This window comes from Salvia hispanica, chromosome 3 (assembly GCF_023119035.1).
Source record: "Salvia hispanica cultivar TCC Black 2014 chromosome 3, UniMelb_Shisp_WGS_1.0, whole genome shotgun sequence".
Classification (NCBI taxonomy): Eukaryota; Viridiplantae; Streptophyta; class Magnoliopsida; order Lamiales; family Lamiaceae; genus Salvia; species Salvia hispanica.
In genome coordinates this window covers 38,556,448-38,573,284 of record NC_062967.1, presented here as the reverse complement: position 1 = coordinate 38,573,284, position 16,837 = coordinate 38,556,448, and the positions used below count along the sequence as shown (strand labels likewise).

Genomic DNA, 16,837 nt, shown 5'->3' with positions numbered 1-16,837 from the left:
TCTCAAGTATTTTGGAAAGTGGGAACTTATAAGTATTGTTGAATAGGAAGAACACGCGCCTACGACACGCGTGCAAAATTCCTTCATTTCAGTAATCAAGAGAAGAGAAGAGAAGAGATAATTAAAAGCAGTATCTCGTATCATCATTAACTCAAATTAGATATGAATCGTACTAGTCATGTACCTCTATTATCTTAAAAAGGGAAATCAAAGATGTTTAATTTTTATGCATTGTGATGATTGAGCTTACTAGAATTAGTAAAAAAAAAAAATTCAAATTACTATAACTGAGTATGTTCCAGTAATGGAAAATTTGAGAAGATGAAGGGGGAAGAAAATGTAATGATTCTACTTACGTCGCCATCTCTGTCTCTATGTCTCTACCAACTCAGAGCAGAGGGATCGGTAATACATAAGTATTACTCCTGTAGAATCTCATATCTCATCTCAAAACATCTTCCGTGCACTTCTCATGAGAAGTTCGTCGGCTGAAGGAGAGGTGATCGTTCCGATCGTTCCTGCTGAAGGAGAGGTGACCGTTCCGGCTGAAGGAAGGAGAAGCGAACGTTCTGGCTGGAAGAGTTCCGATCGTTCCGGCACATGTTACAACTTTTTTTTTTTTTTTTTTAATTTTCACTTTCCTTTCGGCTCTTTATAATCCTGCTCCATTTTGTTTGTTTTGAATATTAATTGGAAAAAATGTGGAGGACGTTTTAATTTAATGATTTACGATAATATTATTAAAAATGAGATGGGTATTTATTGAAAAAATTGTTTTTCCCTTAAAATGTGGAGGACGTTTTAATTTAATGATTTATTTAGCGTGAATTTAAATTTATTCATCTACTCCTACACTAGTCTGTTTTATTGAGAGATGTTTGCAAAATTGAATGACTCTTCATTATACATACAGTGTTGTGTGCGCTTGATACATAATGTAGAATACATACTGTAGAAGAATACATATTGTACTATTTTTAATTTATCAGAATACATGCTGTAGAATTATTAAGATCCCCCATGGTGTTGTGCGCTTAATACGGGAGCCTTTTCCTTCTATCATTGTTTTTCAATCATTATTTTAATAGTGATGAATGATGCTTGTTTTCTTGATATTTAAGATATTTTATTGTGAGATTGATACGGTAATCAAGTATGGGAAGTTTTTTTTTAGTTTAGATTAATAATTTTAATTATGTAAAAGGCATGAAATTGATTTTTTTTAGCGTGGTTTGATTGATGAGTCTAGAGTTAGGCTCAATAGGAAAGCATTGAGTTCGTTCTTAGTTGTGGTGACGCTTTACGCTTCTGTTACTATTGGAGCCACCTTTGCCGTGCCTATAGATGATTTCATCTCCAAGCCGGATATTGGTGTGTGGAAACACTTGGTAGGCCAGGCGTTCATCTTAGGCGATATAGGAGCTATACGTAGTTCAGTGATTGTTGTAGTCTTACTCACTTTAGGCTACATAGGTGATGATCGTTTAGTCACTGTTGCCCTCGAGTTATCAGCAACCTTGATCACCATATGCCTCATGCTGATGACTGTGGCTTTCTCAGCTGGACTTGCCATAGTTGGTAGGAGTGTATCATGGGTGCCATTCATTGTGGCTGTCCTTGGTTTAGGTATCTTCTTCGGGATGGTTGTGCTCATGTTTCCACTATTTGTGCGTCGCACGAGATGGATTTATTCTCTCTCTGTCTCCAGAGCGTATTGGAGGCAGATGATGTCCCCATAGCTAGTTTGTCTTTATTATATCTCTGGCATGTAGGACCACTATCGTTAAAAGATGACCGGTATTTTTTTGCCAAGTTGAGATAAGAACACGATGATTTCGAGTTGGATTGTGTTTAAACTTATTGGGTTGGATCGACCCGATAATGACCCAATTCACACGATTTGCCAACAAGGGCTTTTGAGGTCTGCGTCTCGGTTGGTTGCCGAACATATTTTATGCATGTGATGATTGAGCTGTGGGTATGAACAGACTAGAATTTAAAAAAAAATAAAAATAAATTCAAATTACTATAACAGAGTATGTTCTAGTAATGGAAAATTTGAGATGATGAAGAAGGGGGAAAAAATGCAATAATTTTATGTCGCCATCTCTATCTCTGTGTCTCTACCAACTCAGAGCAGCTCGGATTAGTACTTTATAAGTATTACTCCTATGAAGAATCTCTCAAACATCTCCTCTCTTAAACATCTCCCTTCTCAAACATCTCTTACGTGAGTGTGTGCACTTCTCATGGCAAGCTCGGCGTAGGAGGTGATCGTTCCGTCTGGAGGAGAGGTTACAACTTATATTTTTTTATTGTAAAATTTTCACTTTCCTTTCGGCTCTTTATACTCCTACTCCATTTTGTTTGTCTTGAAAACAAAAACGATAATATTATTAAAAATGAGATGGGTATCAATTGAAAAAAATGTTTATCCCTTAAAATATGGAAGACGTTTTAATTTAATGATTTATATAGTATGAATTTAAATTTATTGATCTTAGCAATTTAGAAAATACTACACTAGTCTAGGGGTGGCGAATTATACCGAAATGTCGAAATACCGGACGTACCCGAAAATATCAATTTTTTGGTATACCGCAGTTTTCGGTACGGTAACGGTATTAGATTTCCTATACCGCGGTATACCGAATCTTTGGTATACCGGTATATACCGGCATACCGAATTGTCGATATATACATACGCTTCGTTATACAGTGATATATCTGTATACCGATTGATTAGTACATATATAAACATAGGAGTGTGATCAAATACAAATCTCCTATAATACAAACTATATAAACTTTAATCCTACCCACTTAATACAATTAATCAACGGTTTGTATTATACACATTTTCGATGTCAACAGATTATGCAATTGATGTCAATAGGGGTGTAAATGGAAATCAAATTGGAGTTCAGTTACAATCGATTCTAATTTCACTCCCACATGCCATATTATTAACAAGAATATAATGAGCATTATCTAGACGTGAAGAGTCAATTTTTCGTCCCTAATTTATCTCCAAACTCCCATACTACCATCAATATAATGAACATTATTTAGACGTGAAGATTCTATATATTGATTATTGAAGTTATCATATACTGTCATTTGTCACATGTAGATGTAGTGCTCCATTAAAATGTAGATCTAGTCATCTAGATGTTGAAGGAAAATAAGCGTACTAACATATGAGAATTAAAATATCTCTACAAATGTAATGGCTTTAAAAATAGACGTTTTTTAAATCAACAATAAAACAATTGAGCTAATTATGAGGGTTATAAAATATGGCTTGCCTCGTAGAAAATAAGAGTTTGCCCAAACATTTCTTTGCAAAACAATGAATGATGTCAAGATCGACAACAATATCTACCACAATTCCAACAAATTGATGTTGTTTCACTTTTGTTGTCAAACTTTTTTTAAGCAAAAAATGTCAATATATTTTCTACTTATGTTGTTTAACTAATTCTTTCTCAGCAAGGATTTGTTTTCATAATAACACCCTCGAAAAAGAATCGACTTGAATATCAATACTTGGCCATAAAGAAACCAATCACTAACATGTCATAGTGCAACCTGTTCATAATGTAATACATTCTACAAATTAAAACAGAGAGAATACCAATATAATGTTTCATAACTTGAAAGAGATTCCTAATGTTGATAATTCTTTTAACAAAAATTACAATATCACAAGCCAAAAAATTCATAAAGTCGGTAACTATCCCACCTCAAAAGTAAATACCAATATCCAAAAACTAACATTAACATTTATCTAACAAAAAGTTAATCCCAAATCAAGTCATTTCAACTTGCTTTTCTTCTTCGCGGGCTTATTGTGTTGCTCGTTGCTGGGAGCCATGTTCAACATGCCATTTCACTTGCTTCACATAATCTGTTCTGAAGTCAGGAGTGATGTTGATATAATTACTCATGTAGGTCGTGAACCTTTCTCTGGCAATGTTGAACGGTGCAAGGAGCATGGTCTTGCAATACCTCCCCCTCAAAATCTACAGAATCCTCACACTAACCCCTTGAAGACCAATAGACATTAAATTAGCTGGATTACCCATGTAAGTCTCCATGTGTCTCATCAGGAATACTGCCTACTCATTAGTCGTCTGGGTTGTCTTCCAGGGCAAGTCCAGCAGGCGCGTTCTACGCTCCTTGATTATGACTTTAGACAGCTTGTGGAGTCCCTTTGACTTGAGATAAAAACCAAGGAAATCTCTTGCAAAAAAGTTCGGGGTAATGTAAGCTCTATTACTCCAGCCTTGATCCCTGTGTAAATGATGAAAAGAAAAAAATCTAATAGCAAGTTGGAATGTCAATGTAAACAAAATTGCAACAAATCAGAGTCTTAGAACAATGTCAACAGAAACATTCAACACCCATTACCAAAGTCACAGCCAAGATGTTACTGTAATTTTCAGATTTAATTCAGAATGTCAGCAACCCACATCTACAAAAAAACAGAGTACAATCTTGATCCATATAAGAAAAAAAATCTAATGGCAAGCTGGAATGTCAATGTAAACAAAATTGCAACAAATCAGAGTCTTAGAACAATGTCAACAAAAATTTTCAACACCTATCAAATAGCCAAAACTTGACATCATCAACGTAAACACAACAACACACCGACATGTCAATATTATCACGAAAGTATGTTCATTTTGTATTTTGCTTGCAGAATAAATAACCACCCAAAGAAAAAAACAAAACCTCGACATCACCAAACAAATAGCCAAAACTGGACATCATCAATGTAAACACAACAACACACCGGCATGTCAATATCACCAAGAAAAATCCAACATAAATCAACACGAAGATTGCAAAAGAGACTTAGAATATGTCAACAGATACTCATTCTCAACTTCTTGTTGGAGGCCGCATTACTCAATGTAATCAAGGTCAACAACCCAAGCAATGTCACCATACACAACCACCCCAGCAATGTCAATACGTAATGTCAATGAGAACACAAATAAAAATTCCTTACATATGTCAACATAGCTACAAAACACAACACTACACCGCCATGTCAATATCACCATGAAAAATCCACTAGAAATCAACACGAAAAATTGCAAAAAACAGACTTAACAATGTCAACAACCCAAGCAAATTTCAACACCGAGACAATAATATTGACACAATACTATTTACAAACTCATCAGTTCTCACGTTTGTGTCCTTTACTGGCCATGGAACACCACTTTGGATTCATAAGTGATTCACATGTTGAAGCGGCCCACACTTCTTCACTTACATAGGTGGTTCTTTTCCAGGTATCCTGTAATACCCACCTACTCGAGGTTTCTAAGAATCATTAAAAGTCAAAACTTAGCCTCTTACCACATGCAGGTCACAACACTCAATGCTTTCTAAAGAATTGGCGAAGATTAAAAAATCTTCTGAGTGTTACAGCTAGAGTCATATAGCTTCGTTTTTCCATTGAACCAAACCCATGTGATCTCCAATCGTATGGTTGGATTACCACTATAATCATCTTTTAAAATGTGGTTTTCAGTCTCATTCCTTTTAGCAATTTATGCATTTGATCACGGTTTAAACTTTTCGTTAACGGATCCGCTAAGTTATCCACTGACCTCACATAGTCAACTGCGATAACACCACTAGTAATCAATTGTCTTACGGTATTATGTCACCGACGAATATGTCGAGACTTACCATTGTATAAGCAACTATGTGCTCTCCCTATAGCCGCTTGACTGTCACAGTGTATCATTACTGTCGGCACTGGCTTCTTCCAACATGGAATATCTTCTAGGAAGTTTCTAAGCCACTCAACTTCTTCCCCTGCTTTGTCTAAAGCGATAAACTCAGATTCCATGGTGGATCGAGCTATACATGTCTTTTTCGTTGACTTCCACGAAATAGCTCCACCCCCCAAAGTGAACACATACCCACTCGTCGAGAACGAGTCTTTTGAATCAGAGATCCAATTTGCATCACAGTACCCTTCAAGTACTTGGGATATCTTGTATATTGCAGCTCAAAGTTAAGAGTATACTTCATGTATCTCAAAACCCTACGCAGAGCTTTCCAATGTTCCTTGCTTGGGTTGCTCGTATATCGGCTCAGCTTATCTACTGTACACGCAAGATCTGGTCGGGTGCAGTTTGTGATAAACATCAAACTCCCTATGATATTTGCGTATTCTTCTTGAGCTACATGCTCTCCCGTGTGCTTACTCAAATACACATTGGGTTTCAATGGAGTCTTAGCTGGCTCACAATCAAAGGATTGAAACTTCTTAAGCACTTTGTCAATGTAATGAGATTGTGTCAAAGCAATTCCCTCATGATTCCTTTTAATCTTGATTCCGAGAATCACATCAGCTAGACCCATATCTTTCATGTCGAAATTCCTCTTCAACATATTTTTGGTTTCGTTGATAATGATACTATTGCTGCCCATAATCAACATATCATCTACATAAAGACACACAATAACAAAATCGTTATCTGTGTTCTTAATGTAAACACACTTATCACACTCATTGATAGTGAACCCATTTGACAACATCACATTGTCAAACTTCAAGTGTCATTGCAAAGACGCTTGTTTTAATCCATACAAAGACCTTACTAGTTTGCATACCTTCCTTTCTTGGCCAATTACTACAAACCCTTCAGGTTGCTCTATATAAATTTCTTCCTCCAATTCCGCATTAAAAAATGCAGTTTTTACATCCATTTGGTGAATCTCAAGATTGTGCAGAGCAGCAATTGCAAGAAGCACCCGAATATAAGTGATTCTCGTAACGGATGAATATGTGTCGAAGAAGTCATATCCTTCTTGCTGCTTAAAGCCTTTCACAACTAGGCGAGCTTTGTACTCTTTAATAGTACCATCAGTTTTATATTTCCTTCTCAGGATTCACTTGTACCCTAAGGTCTTACAGCCTTCTGGCAAGTCTACTAACACTCATGTTTTATTTCTCATAATTGATTCAATTTCTATTGATCGCTTCTTGCCAGAATGGCGCATCTGGGCCACACAACGCTTCTGCCAACGATTTTGGTTTGTCATCCAACATAAAACTTATGAAATCGGGACTAAATGTCTTAGCAATTTTAACTCTTTTACCACGTCTTGGTTCTACATCCTCAGGACTTGACCTCGTCCTTATTGGAGGATTAGAACTAGTAGATTCATCCATCATTCTTTCACTCGAACGATCCTCTTGCCTCTTGTAAGGGTACACATTCTCAAAGAATATAGCATTCATTGACTCAATTGTTGTTCCTTCAGTCACGCCAGGCACAACTGACCTATGGACAAGGAAACAATAGGCACTACTATTCAGTGTATGGCCAATAAAGATACAATCGGTTGTTTTAGGGCTTATTGCAACTTGTTTTGGAGGTGGCACTTCTACCTTTGCTAAGCACCCCTACACTTTGACGTATGAATACTGAAGACTTAGAAATGTGCAGTGCAATTTTGTGATATCTCTCAATCTAACAGGTCCAGAGGATTCGACTAGGTCTCAAAGGCTAGAAGATCATGAAACTATCAGACAGAGATCGTTGGATGCACTCTATTTCTTCAAAAACCTCAACCCACTATACTACAACTAGCACAGGGAAGTAAAGGATCGATCCCACGAGGTCGAATGTGTTACGAAACTGCATTTGAGGATGTTTTGGGAAAAGGTGGTTGGCTGTTGCCACGCAATTTGTAGGTCGAGTACTAAAACTACTGGGTCTGAGAGACTTAAACTACTTTACTCTACCTACTGGGTCTAAGAAACAAGAGCGTACGGGACATGCATGACTTTGAGAAACGAAATATTTTAAAGTTCTAAGACAACTGTAGTTAACTTAACTAGACGGACTTTCCTAATTTGGACAAACAAAGACAAAGCAAACAGTGGGGACAAGTTTCCTTAAACTATCAGGGTCTGGAAAAGCATGCAGAAAAGTAAAAGAGACATGCAGAAAGTATTGACAGGGTATGGAGAACATGTAGAAAAGCAAGGTACATGCAGAAAGTACTGACAAAAGCAGATCTGGTTCTAACTACCAACAAACTTCATCTTCTTCGAGAATCAAACGAGAATAGCAGATAAAACAGAGCATTAAACACCATGAAAACAGAGCAAACTTCAGATCTAGATTTAAAACGAGAAATTAAAGCCTAAACTAACAGATCTACGCTACTGGACCTAGAAGATGCCGAAACAGAAATTAAATAGTCATAATCATGCAAAATGTAAACAACAAACACCAGATCTACGAAACTCCAACTCAAATCCACCACGATTCAACAAATCCAGATAGCTCCATACGTAAATCCACAACCTCCGACGAAAAATCAACAGATCTCAACTCCAAACATCCAACAATCAACAAGAATGAAAACGAAAAGCAAGAAATAAACATCAACTCGGCGATATCCAACAAAAACTAACATAAACTTCCATAATAAGCGAAATAGTTCAGATCCAACAAATCAAAGTCAGAAACTAGAGTTACGAAACTTAAAACCAACAAGTACTTGAAACGAAAACAAACTAAACAAAGCAAAGTAAATATTGTTTCTTCGCCTTCACAAGGCGGTGTTACACAGCAGCAAAACAACGATGAACCACCACGGTAGCCGGAATCACTCCATCTCCAAGTGCGCAGCAAGTGAAATGAGGGTTTTGAAGTGCGGAACTAAGGAACGGAACAAGAGCTTGAGCTAAGAGTGTGTGTAGAAGTGGCCAACTTTTACACACCTGATCCCTAGGTTATCCTTCTGGTAATTTGACGCTTTTGCCCTTGAATAAGACTCTTTAAAATAATCTGCTCATGCTTCATTCTGCTCCTATCGCCAACTTTTAATTCTCTCAGGTCCGGGCGACGACTTCTGATTTTTACTTCAATTTCATCTCTTTTGCATCTGCTTGGTCAGGTAACAGCAACTCCTAGGTCTGGCAGATTTATTACGCATCTGAACTCATAAACACAGATTAGCGCCCCAAATGCACAAAATTTTAACCCAAAACCAATGCATGAAACGAGCCTTATCAAATACTGAAGAGGCTAATAGAGATGCGTGCAGCTTTGATATCACTCAATCTAACAGGATCAGAGGATTCGACTAGATTTCAGAGGCTAGAAGATCATGAAACTATCAGACAAGGGTCGTTGGATGCACTCTATTTCTTCAAAACCTCAACCCACTATACTACAACTAGCACAGGGAAGTAAATGATCGATCTCATGAGGACGAATGTGTTACGAAACTGCATTTGAGGATGTTTTGGGAAAGGGTGGTTGGCTATTGCCACGCAATTTTGTGGGTCGAGTACTAGAACTACTGGGTCTGAGAGACTTAAACTACTTTACTCTACCTATTGGGTCTAAGAAATGAGAACGTACGGAACATGCATGACTTAGAGAAATGAGATATTTTAAAGTTCTAAGACAACTGGAGTTAACTTAACTAGATAGACTTTCCTAATTTGGACAAACATGTATAAAGCGAAAAGTGGGGACAAGTTTCCTTAAACTACCAGGGTCTGGAAAAGCATGCAGAAAAGTAAAAAAGACAATGCAGACAGTACTGACAGGGTCTGGAGAACATGCAGAAAAAGCAAAGTACATATGCAGAAAGTACTGACAAAAGCAGATCTGGTTCTAACTACCAACAACTTCATCTTCTTCGGGAATCAAACGAGAATAGCAGATAAAACAAAGTATTAAACACCATGAAAACAGAGCAAACTTCAGATCTAAACTTAAAACGAGAAATTAAAGCCTAAACTAATAGATCAATGCTACTGGACCTAGAGGATGCAGAAACAGAAAGTAAACAACCATAATCATGCAAAACGTAAACAACAAACATCAGATTTACGAGACTCCAACTCAAATCCACCACGATTCAACAAATCCAAACCTCTTCATACGTATATCCACAACCTCCATCAACAAACCAACAGATTTCAGCTCCAAACATCCAACAATAAACAAGAACGAAAGCGAAAAGGCAAGAAATAAATATCAACTCAGCGATATCCAACAAAAACTAACATAAACTTCCATAATAACGAGAAATAGGTTCGGATCCAGCAGATCAAAGCAAGAACTAGAGTTACGAAACTTAAAACCAACAAGTACTTGAAACGAAACAAACTAAACAAAGCAAAGTAGATATTTTTTCTTCGCCTTCACAAGGCGGTGTTACACAGCAGCAAAACAACTATGAGAACCACGACGGCGGCCAGGATCACTCCATCTCCAAGTGCGCAGCAAGTGAAATGAGGAATTTTGAAGTGTGGAACTAAGGAATGGAACAAGAGCTTGAGCTAAGAGTGTGTGTAGAAGTGGTTGTCTTGTTCTTCAAGGTTGAGCTCTTTATATATGTGACGCTCTGATCCTTAGGGTATCCTTCTGGTAATTAGACGCTTTTGCCCTTGAATAAGACTCTTTTAAAATAATCTTCTCATGCTCCATTCTGCTCCTGTCGCCAACTTTTAATTCTCCCAGGTCCGAACGACGACTTCTGATTTTTACTTCAATTTAATCTCTTTTGCATCTGCCTGGTCAGGTAACAGCAACTCCTATGTCCGGCAGATTTACTACGCACCTGAACTCAGAAACACAGATTAGCGCCTCAAATGCACAGAATTTTAACCCAAAACCAATGCATGAAACGAGCCTTATCAAATACGAAGGTTTCTTCCCTTTCCACAACTCATAAGGAGTCACATCCCTGTTTTTAGTGGAATCTTGTTCAAGATATAATTCATCGTTAACACAGCCTCCCCCCACATGTTCTGGGGTAAACATGAATTGATCAACAGAGCATTCATCATCTCTTTAAGTGTTCGATTTTTGCGTTCAGCAACACCATTTGACTGAGGAGAATATGGAGTTGTAGTTTGGTGAATTATACCACTTGCATGGCATAATTCTGCAAATGGCACTACATACTCACCACCTCTATCACTTCGAACACACTTAATTCGACAATTAAGTTGATTTTCGACTTCATTTTTGAAGTCTTTAAACGCTTAATTGTCTCATCTTTACTTCTTAATAAGTAAAGGTAACAATACCTTGTGCAATCATCTATAAACGTGATGAAATATTTTTTCCCACCTCTTGTTTGGACAAACTTTAAATCACGTACGTCTGTATGGACCAACTCAAGAGGTTTTGTACTTCGCTCTACCGAATGGAACGGCAGCTTAGCCATTTTGGTTTCAACACACACTTCACATTTTTCTTGTGAGTTAAACTTGTCTACTTTTAGTAAATTAAGATTTATTAATCTTTTTATAGCATTTAGATTTACATGTCCCAATCTTTTATGCCATAAATCAGAGCACTCAAGCAAATAAGAAAATGTGTCATCTTTCTTATTGCTTATTCCTTTTCCACGGTGAATGACCATAACATTCAGCTCAAAAAGCCCATTTACTAGGTGGCCTTCACCTATGAATTTTCCATTCTTGGTCAATATAACCTTTTCGCACTCAAATTCTAGTGAAAATCCATTCATTTGGATTATTACCATGGTCCACGTCGGAGACCATTGCGACCACCTCGTGATCTTTGTTGTTTATAACAACACTTTAAAAAAATTTGCACAATATTGTCTCCAACAATAAGTACATTGTGTTATTGAACCATATGTGCATTGGTATATTCAACACCACATGCATCTCAATTATTACTACTAAGTCTAAATCGGTCTTGTTTGCCAAATGACAAACGATAAACACAATTGTCAAGAGAATAGATCTCAAGGAATTAACTACTTGATTGCGCATCAACATTGCGACTGTTCGTTGCTTCATTCCAGCTTTGGAGCTCAGGTTTCCTCCAACTTCGATTGGTATAATCCTGTCTTAGAAGAGTACACTAATTTGTCTTGCGATTGTTAGAAAATAATGGGAAAAAAGTCCCAAGCCGAGTACAGACGGTACTCTAACTATTACAATTGAAAGGAAAATAACAACAATAACTGGAATGGAAATTACAACGGAAATAATAAAACAAACCAACTATAAGTCGAGTCGAGGGAAGCCCTCTTTCCGCAAGACAAATTACGCCCCGGCTAGTGCTTACGGAATGGTGTATTGCCCCCAAAGATAAAACGACTTCCTCCTAGTGTGTAGAAGCACCTCAAACCTGCCAGGCACCGGCAAACTTGACGGAGTTCCGAGAATTGAGCTATGCAATGCCCCTATATGTGAACTATGATGTAGAGGGGTAGAGAGAAGAGAGAATGATGATTTCTTGTTGTGTTTCTCATCTCTCAAATCCACCTATTTATAGGATAGGAGAGACCACTTCAAAAAGTCTTGGCATTAAGGATCACTATGAACCAATTAGAGGTTATATGTCAATGGACCAACAAATATGTCTCACTTTTATATTTAGAAAAAGTACATCACTAATAATATATCAAATTCTCTCTATCTTCATTGTTATCGTATTACTATCTTCTTCCTTTTAGTTAATAAATTCAATTAAAAAAGGTGAGATATATTTTTTAAAAATTTATTAAAGTAATAGGTTAATACACATTAGAATGTACGAATAGTTGATTTTATATTACTATTTGGGATAATACATATTAAATCATAAAATATGGTCAAATTTTGGTTACTACATCACGTTGAATTGGCAGAGCTGCCTCTCTTGAAATCATGATCTGTTCTAATTAAGAAGACCTCCCTACCACTCCACCACAAGGCTCATTGATCAACTTGAACATTAAATATTTTTATGCATTAACAATTAAACTTTTTATCTACATAAACTAATAATTCATTTTAATTTTAATTTTATATTCTTTAATATAATTGTTAATTATTTATCATACATACTTTACTTACCACTTATATTATTATTACCATATAAGGTTCATTATTTACTATGAATAAATTTTTTATAATATATATTTAATTTATATACCCTAGCTATTGATGAGGCAAGTATTGCAGGGCATTAAGAATGCTATGTTAACATGGAACTTTATTTTCTGCTTTTTATACACTTTCTCCAAACTAAGTAACTAAATTGATTTGAACCCAACATTTGTTACACACGAGAGGACGAAGTCCAATGACAAACCAGAAATTCAATCAAACTGATTTTATCAAAACTTATGCAGAAAATGCTTAATCCAAAAAAAAAAGGAGTTCCTCAACTATAACTAAAGTGTTGTACAGGTTTCACTTGAGGAAACTACAAGCTAGAAACAAGAATACATATACTACCAACGACGTAAGAAGCTCAAGAGTCCAAGTCGGCTGCAACAAAAATGAAGGAATGAGTGGAACCGTCACAGAACCGCAAAGCCACCCAGCCACAAGAGCTCCAAATCTGCAATTATATCATATAGTTTCGTCTTGTAAGTAATCAAGCAGTTGCAAGGAAATAGGCAGACAAACTTCTTGTCCCAACTACTTACCCTATAATGGCAGCTCTAGGCAAGCTCTTGTTCTTGTCATTAAGGAAGTAAATGCAAGCTCCAAGAGACAACGCCACCTGCATAGGAAAGAACATACATTGACTTCTACAGATTAAGAATCAAAACTAGAAAATTGGTTGACGGTATAGGCAGCAGAAAAGATTAATATTTTAACTAGTAACATTTGGTAGTGAAAAGAGGATTAAAAAGTAGAGCAAGTCTCCACAATGACTAATCAAGATAGCTATTTCTTTGTTTTCATGGACTGAGTGTCTGTCTTACATTCTTTTATCCACAAGATTATCAGTGCCGGACTGCCGGGCTTCCCAGAATCCACAATACAAGAAATCAAGGTAGAATTTTGATTCATGGTATCAATGACCATTCTAAGTTATAAACAATACAACACCAAGAAACTTAAATTTCGTTAATCTCGACTCTATTGACGTCTAGTGCTGATCTATAGGCTTTTAGGTATGGGATTGCATCAGTATCCAGGGGCCAATCAGTTCAAACACCAAACATTGAGCTCGTAAGTGAACTCCAAATTTAACTAATACTACAGTGCTAAGATGTAGTTCTCCTCACTAAACCACCAGCTTTAATGTGACATTTATTCTGAATGGAGGCAAAATAGGAGTACAATTTAAAGTGACCATTAATGCAATGTACCTGGAATGCGGGTCCCGCTTCAGCAGAGTTCAGCACGCTCCAGCATGCCATGAAACCGAACAAGAACAACCGTCTCAAAATGATCACAGGGGGAGGAATCTCAACAAAGCTGACCAAGTTCTTCACCCATGGCGGAGATTCCTCAACCTTCTTCTTTAGCCTGCTTTTCAAGTTAATCTTCATTTTCTTCCTGTTCTTGAAGCTGGTCATCAGTAGTCTCTCGAAAGCAGCTTCTATAGATTCAAAACTTCTTTCATGATTGGCATATTGGTCCAGTAAAAAGTTCCGAGCACTCCAAACTTCTTCTTCAGAAGCATCAGTACTTACCCCTAGCCGCTTATAAGGATCCCAGACATGTGCCCGAGGGAATTTCAAAATGCTACCTGTAGACATCCAACGTAAAATATTAATGCTAGCAAAATGATACCCAAATATAATGACAGCACATACTAGTAAGCCAGATCAGAAACAGCTTCAGAATTCATCTTAGTTACACACTACTTATCACAAAAACAATGAAAATCAAGTTATACGAGGACATTATCTTAAGTAGCAGTAAAGATATGGCAGAGTCAGGAACTGCTATTCACCCACAGTTTAGAAAAACAACTAAACATCCTCATAAAGTCGAAGAAAATGAAAAATGTTCAAGGACATACTTCATACTTAGACTACCCTTTTCAAGTTTCCAACCCACTAAGCTGAAAAAATAAATTCAATTTTAACTTTACCCTCATAAGGCGTATCCACCGCGCATTTTGGGGAGATATATCCAAAGCAGTCCGGCTTACTTCTACTCGAATGGCCTCTAATTGAACTGTGACCGAAACACCAATATTTGCACAAAATCAATAAAAATACGTATGGAAAGGGCTTACAGACTGAATGCTGATTGCCAATTGCGAAAAAAACTTACAGACGACGGCCAAGGAAAGGGCTTTTGAGGGTAGGGGCTGAGAGGAGAGCTGCCGCCATCTAAGTGCTCTGCAGAAATATGCAGATCAGCTAATCAGAAACATATTCTAAAACGACTTAAGCTTGCAAAGCTTCCTTCAATTAGGCCTAAAAATCAAACTGAGTTTTCAACTGTATTTCTGAAGCTTGACGGCTCAAATTCAACTGATTTACAAAACTTAGAGCTCAATTTCTAGATGCATAAGTACACAACGTAGAAAGAAAATAAAATCGGCGATCAAGCAAGAACGGAACACACAATTCAATTTGTAATTTGAATAACAGAAAAGCTTGCATCGAATGGAACGGTTAAAAGCGAACAATCAAATAAATACATAGCCGAATTCACGCAGATTCTCACTCTCTTCTCTTTCCTCTTGGAAGGTGGCGACTGGCAACTGTGATGGAGAAGCAATATCAGAAAATAGCAGTTTCGCCGGGGATGAAAGTGAGTCGACGAAGGGCGGCGGAGCAACCGTGTGGATGATAGGATGAGGTAATTAAGTAAGTAGTACTATCATTTCTTTCATATCTTACTATTTTTAATTATTTACTTATATATGTTTTTGTATATAATCAATTAAAATTACCATCCAATCATAAATATGTTTAACTTATATTTGTAGTATCCATCTGTTGACAATTGAAGGCAAATTATCTGTAAAAGTAAAATCACAAGTTTGGTTCATTCTGATTAATCATGTAATTTTCCAAATATCAATTAGTACCATATTGTAATTTTAACATTTTTTTTCACTTGTGCCTCAATTTAAGAGTATAGGACGATTTGAGAAAAATGTCAAAATCATGAAATCGATATTTTCTAAAGTTGAAAAATTAACAGCAAGCACTATTCAATCATTCGTGTAATCTAGCAATACAAACTTTTTTTAGAAGACATGAAAATTTAGATGAAGCTTTGATGAAACAAAACCCTCATTTTCTAACATAAACATGCTATTATCAACCATCATAAGAGAGGAGGAGGCAACATTGGCTGTACAATTTACCACGAATCCAGGAACCACGGGCCTTCCCGGTGCAACCTCAGATTCAAACTCCGTCATTTGATGTTCTTCACCATCACAACCACCAAAATACTCGGACAACGCTGTCTGCAAATCATGATGACTGAAAGGAGCTCCTTACGCCCAAGATAGTGAAAAGGATGATGATATATATATACACAGATACCGAAAAGGCGATGATATATCACTCCTGATATTCATCGAACGTTCTGCCACTGGCGCATTCTGCCAGCGATTTGGCAGTGATTTCTCTCCCGAATCTCCATATGTAGTTCAGACCAACGAGCAGCTCGGTGATCTGTGCTTCTGTCTTTTCTTGATTTGCAAAGTAGAGCGTTTGGACGAGAAGGACGTTTGTCCTAGACACCAAGCTCTGATGCTCAAAGCTTCTCTCCGACTGCCACCTTATCATGTTATGAGCGAGGGGGGCGAGCCATTCGAGTGTTTTTGACATGGCATCGTTCCATTCATTGGCAAGAGCTGTGTCGTAAACTGATGAACTGAGGCTCTTTGCAAAAGGCTTCAGCTTAGCCCTGAGGGATGATCTGATGCTAGCTGGCAGCATATTGTATACATCGTCTCTGGCATCATTCCCGATCAAGTGAGGAGATGCTACCAGTTTCTCGATGAATATGATGAGATTTGCATAGTGAAGAGCTAGGGCCGAAGCACCAAGAGTTTCCGGAGGTGGATTCAACAGCTTGCTCTTTGATGCAACT

The 16,837-nt window shown here is 37.2% G+C and overlaps 2 protein-coding genes across 3 annotated transcripts in view; both read right to left on the bottom strand.

Moving 5' to 3' along the window:
* Positions 1 to 13,130: 13,130 nt before the first annotated feature.
* On the bottom strand, positions 13,131 to 16,218 carry LOC125215367 (protein CHAPERONE-LIKE PROTEIN OF POR1, chloroplastic-like). 2 transcript variants are annotated; one of them, XM_048116764.1, is made up of 7 exons: positions 16,101 to 16,190; positions 15,452 to 15,488; positions 15,053 to 15,120; positions 14,868 to 14,953; positions 14,137 to 14,519; positions 13,465 to 13,541; positions 13,131 to 13,376 (listed from the first exon to the last, which is right to left on the bottom strand). In XM_048116764.1, exons 3-7 carry the CDS (start codon positions 15,109 to 15,111, stop codon positions 13,226 to 13,228), a joined length of 756 nt encoding a protein of 251 aa, XP_047972721.1. In that variant the 5' UTR covers positions 15,112 to 15,120; positions 15,452 to 15,488; positions 16,101 to 16,190; the 3' UTR covers positions 13,131 to 13,225. The 2 variants fall into 2 exon arrangements, with proteins under 2 accessions (XP_047972721.1, XP_047972722.1); XM_048116765.1 differs by lacking the exon at positions 15,452 to 15,488 and having other exon boundaries at positions 16,101 to 16,218.
* Positions 15,920 to 16,837, bottom strand: part of LOC125210104 (protein PSK SIMULATOR 1-like) — a 2,916-nt gene continuing 1,998 nt past the window's right edge. The window contains exon 2 of the mRNA XM_048109682.1: positions 15,920 to 16,835. Coding sequence (XP_047965639.1) covers positions 16,303 to 16,835 — 533 coding nt within the window. The 3' untranslated portion in view covers positions 15,920 to 16,302. The remainder of the gene's footprint in view (positions 16,836 to 16,837) is intronic.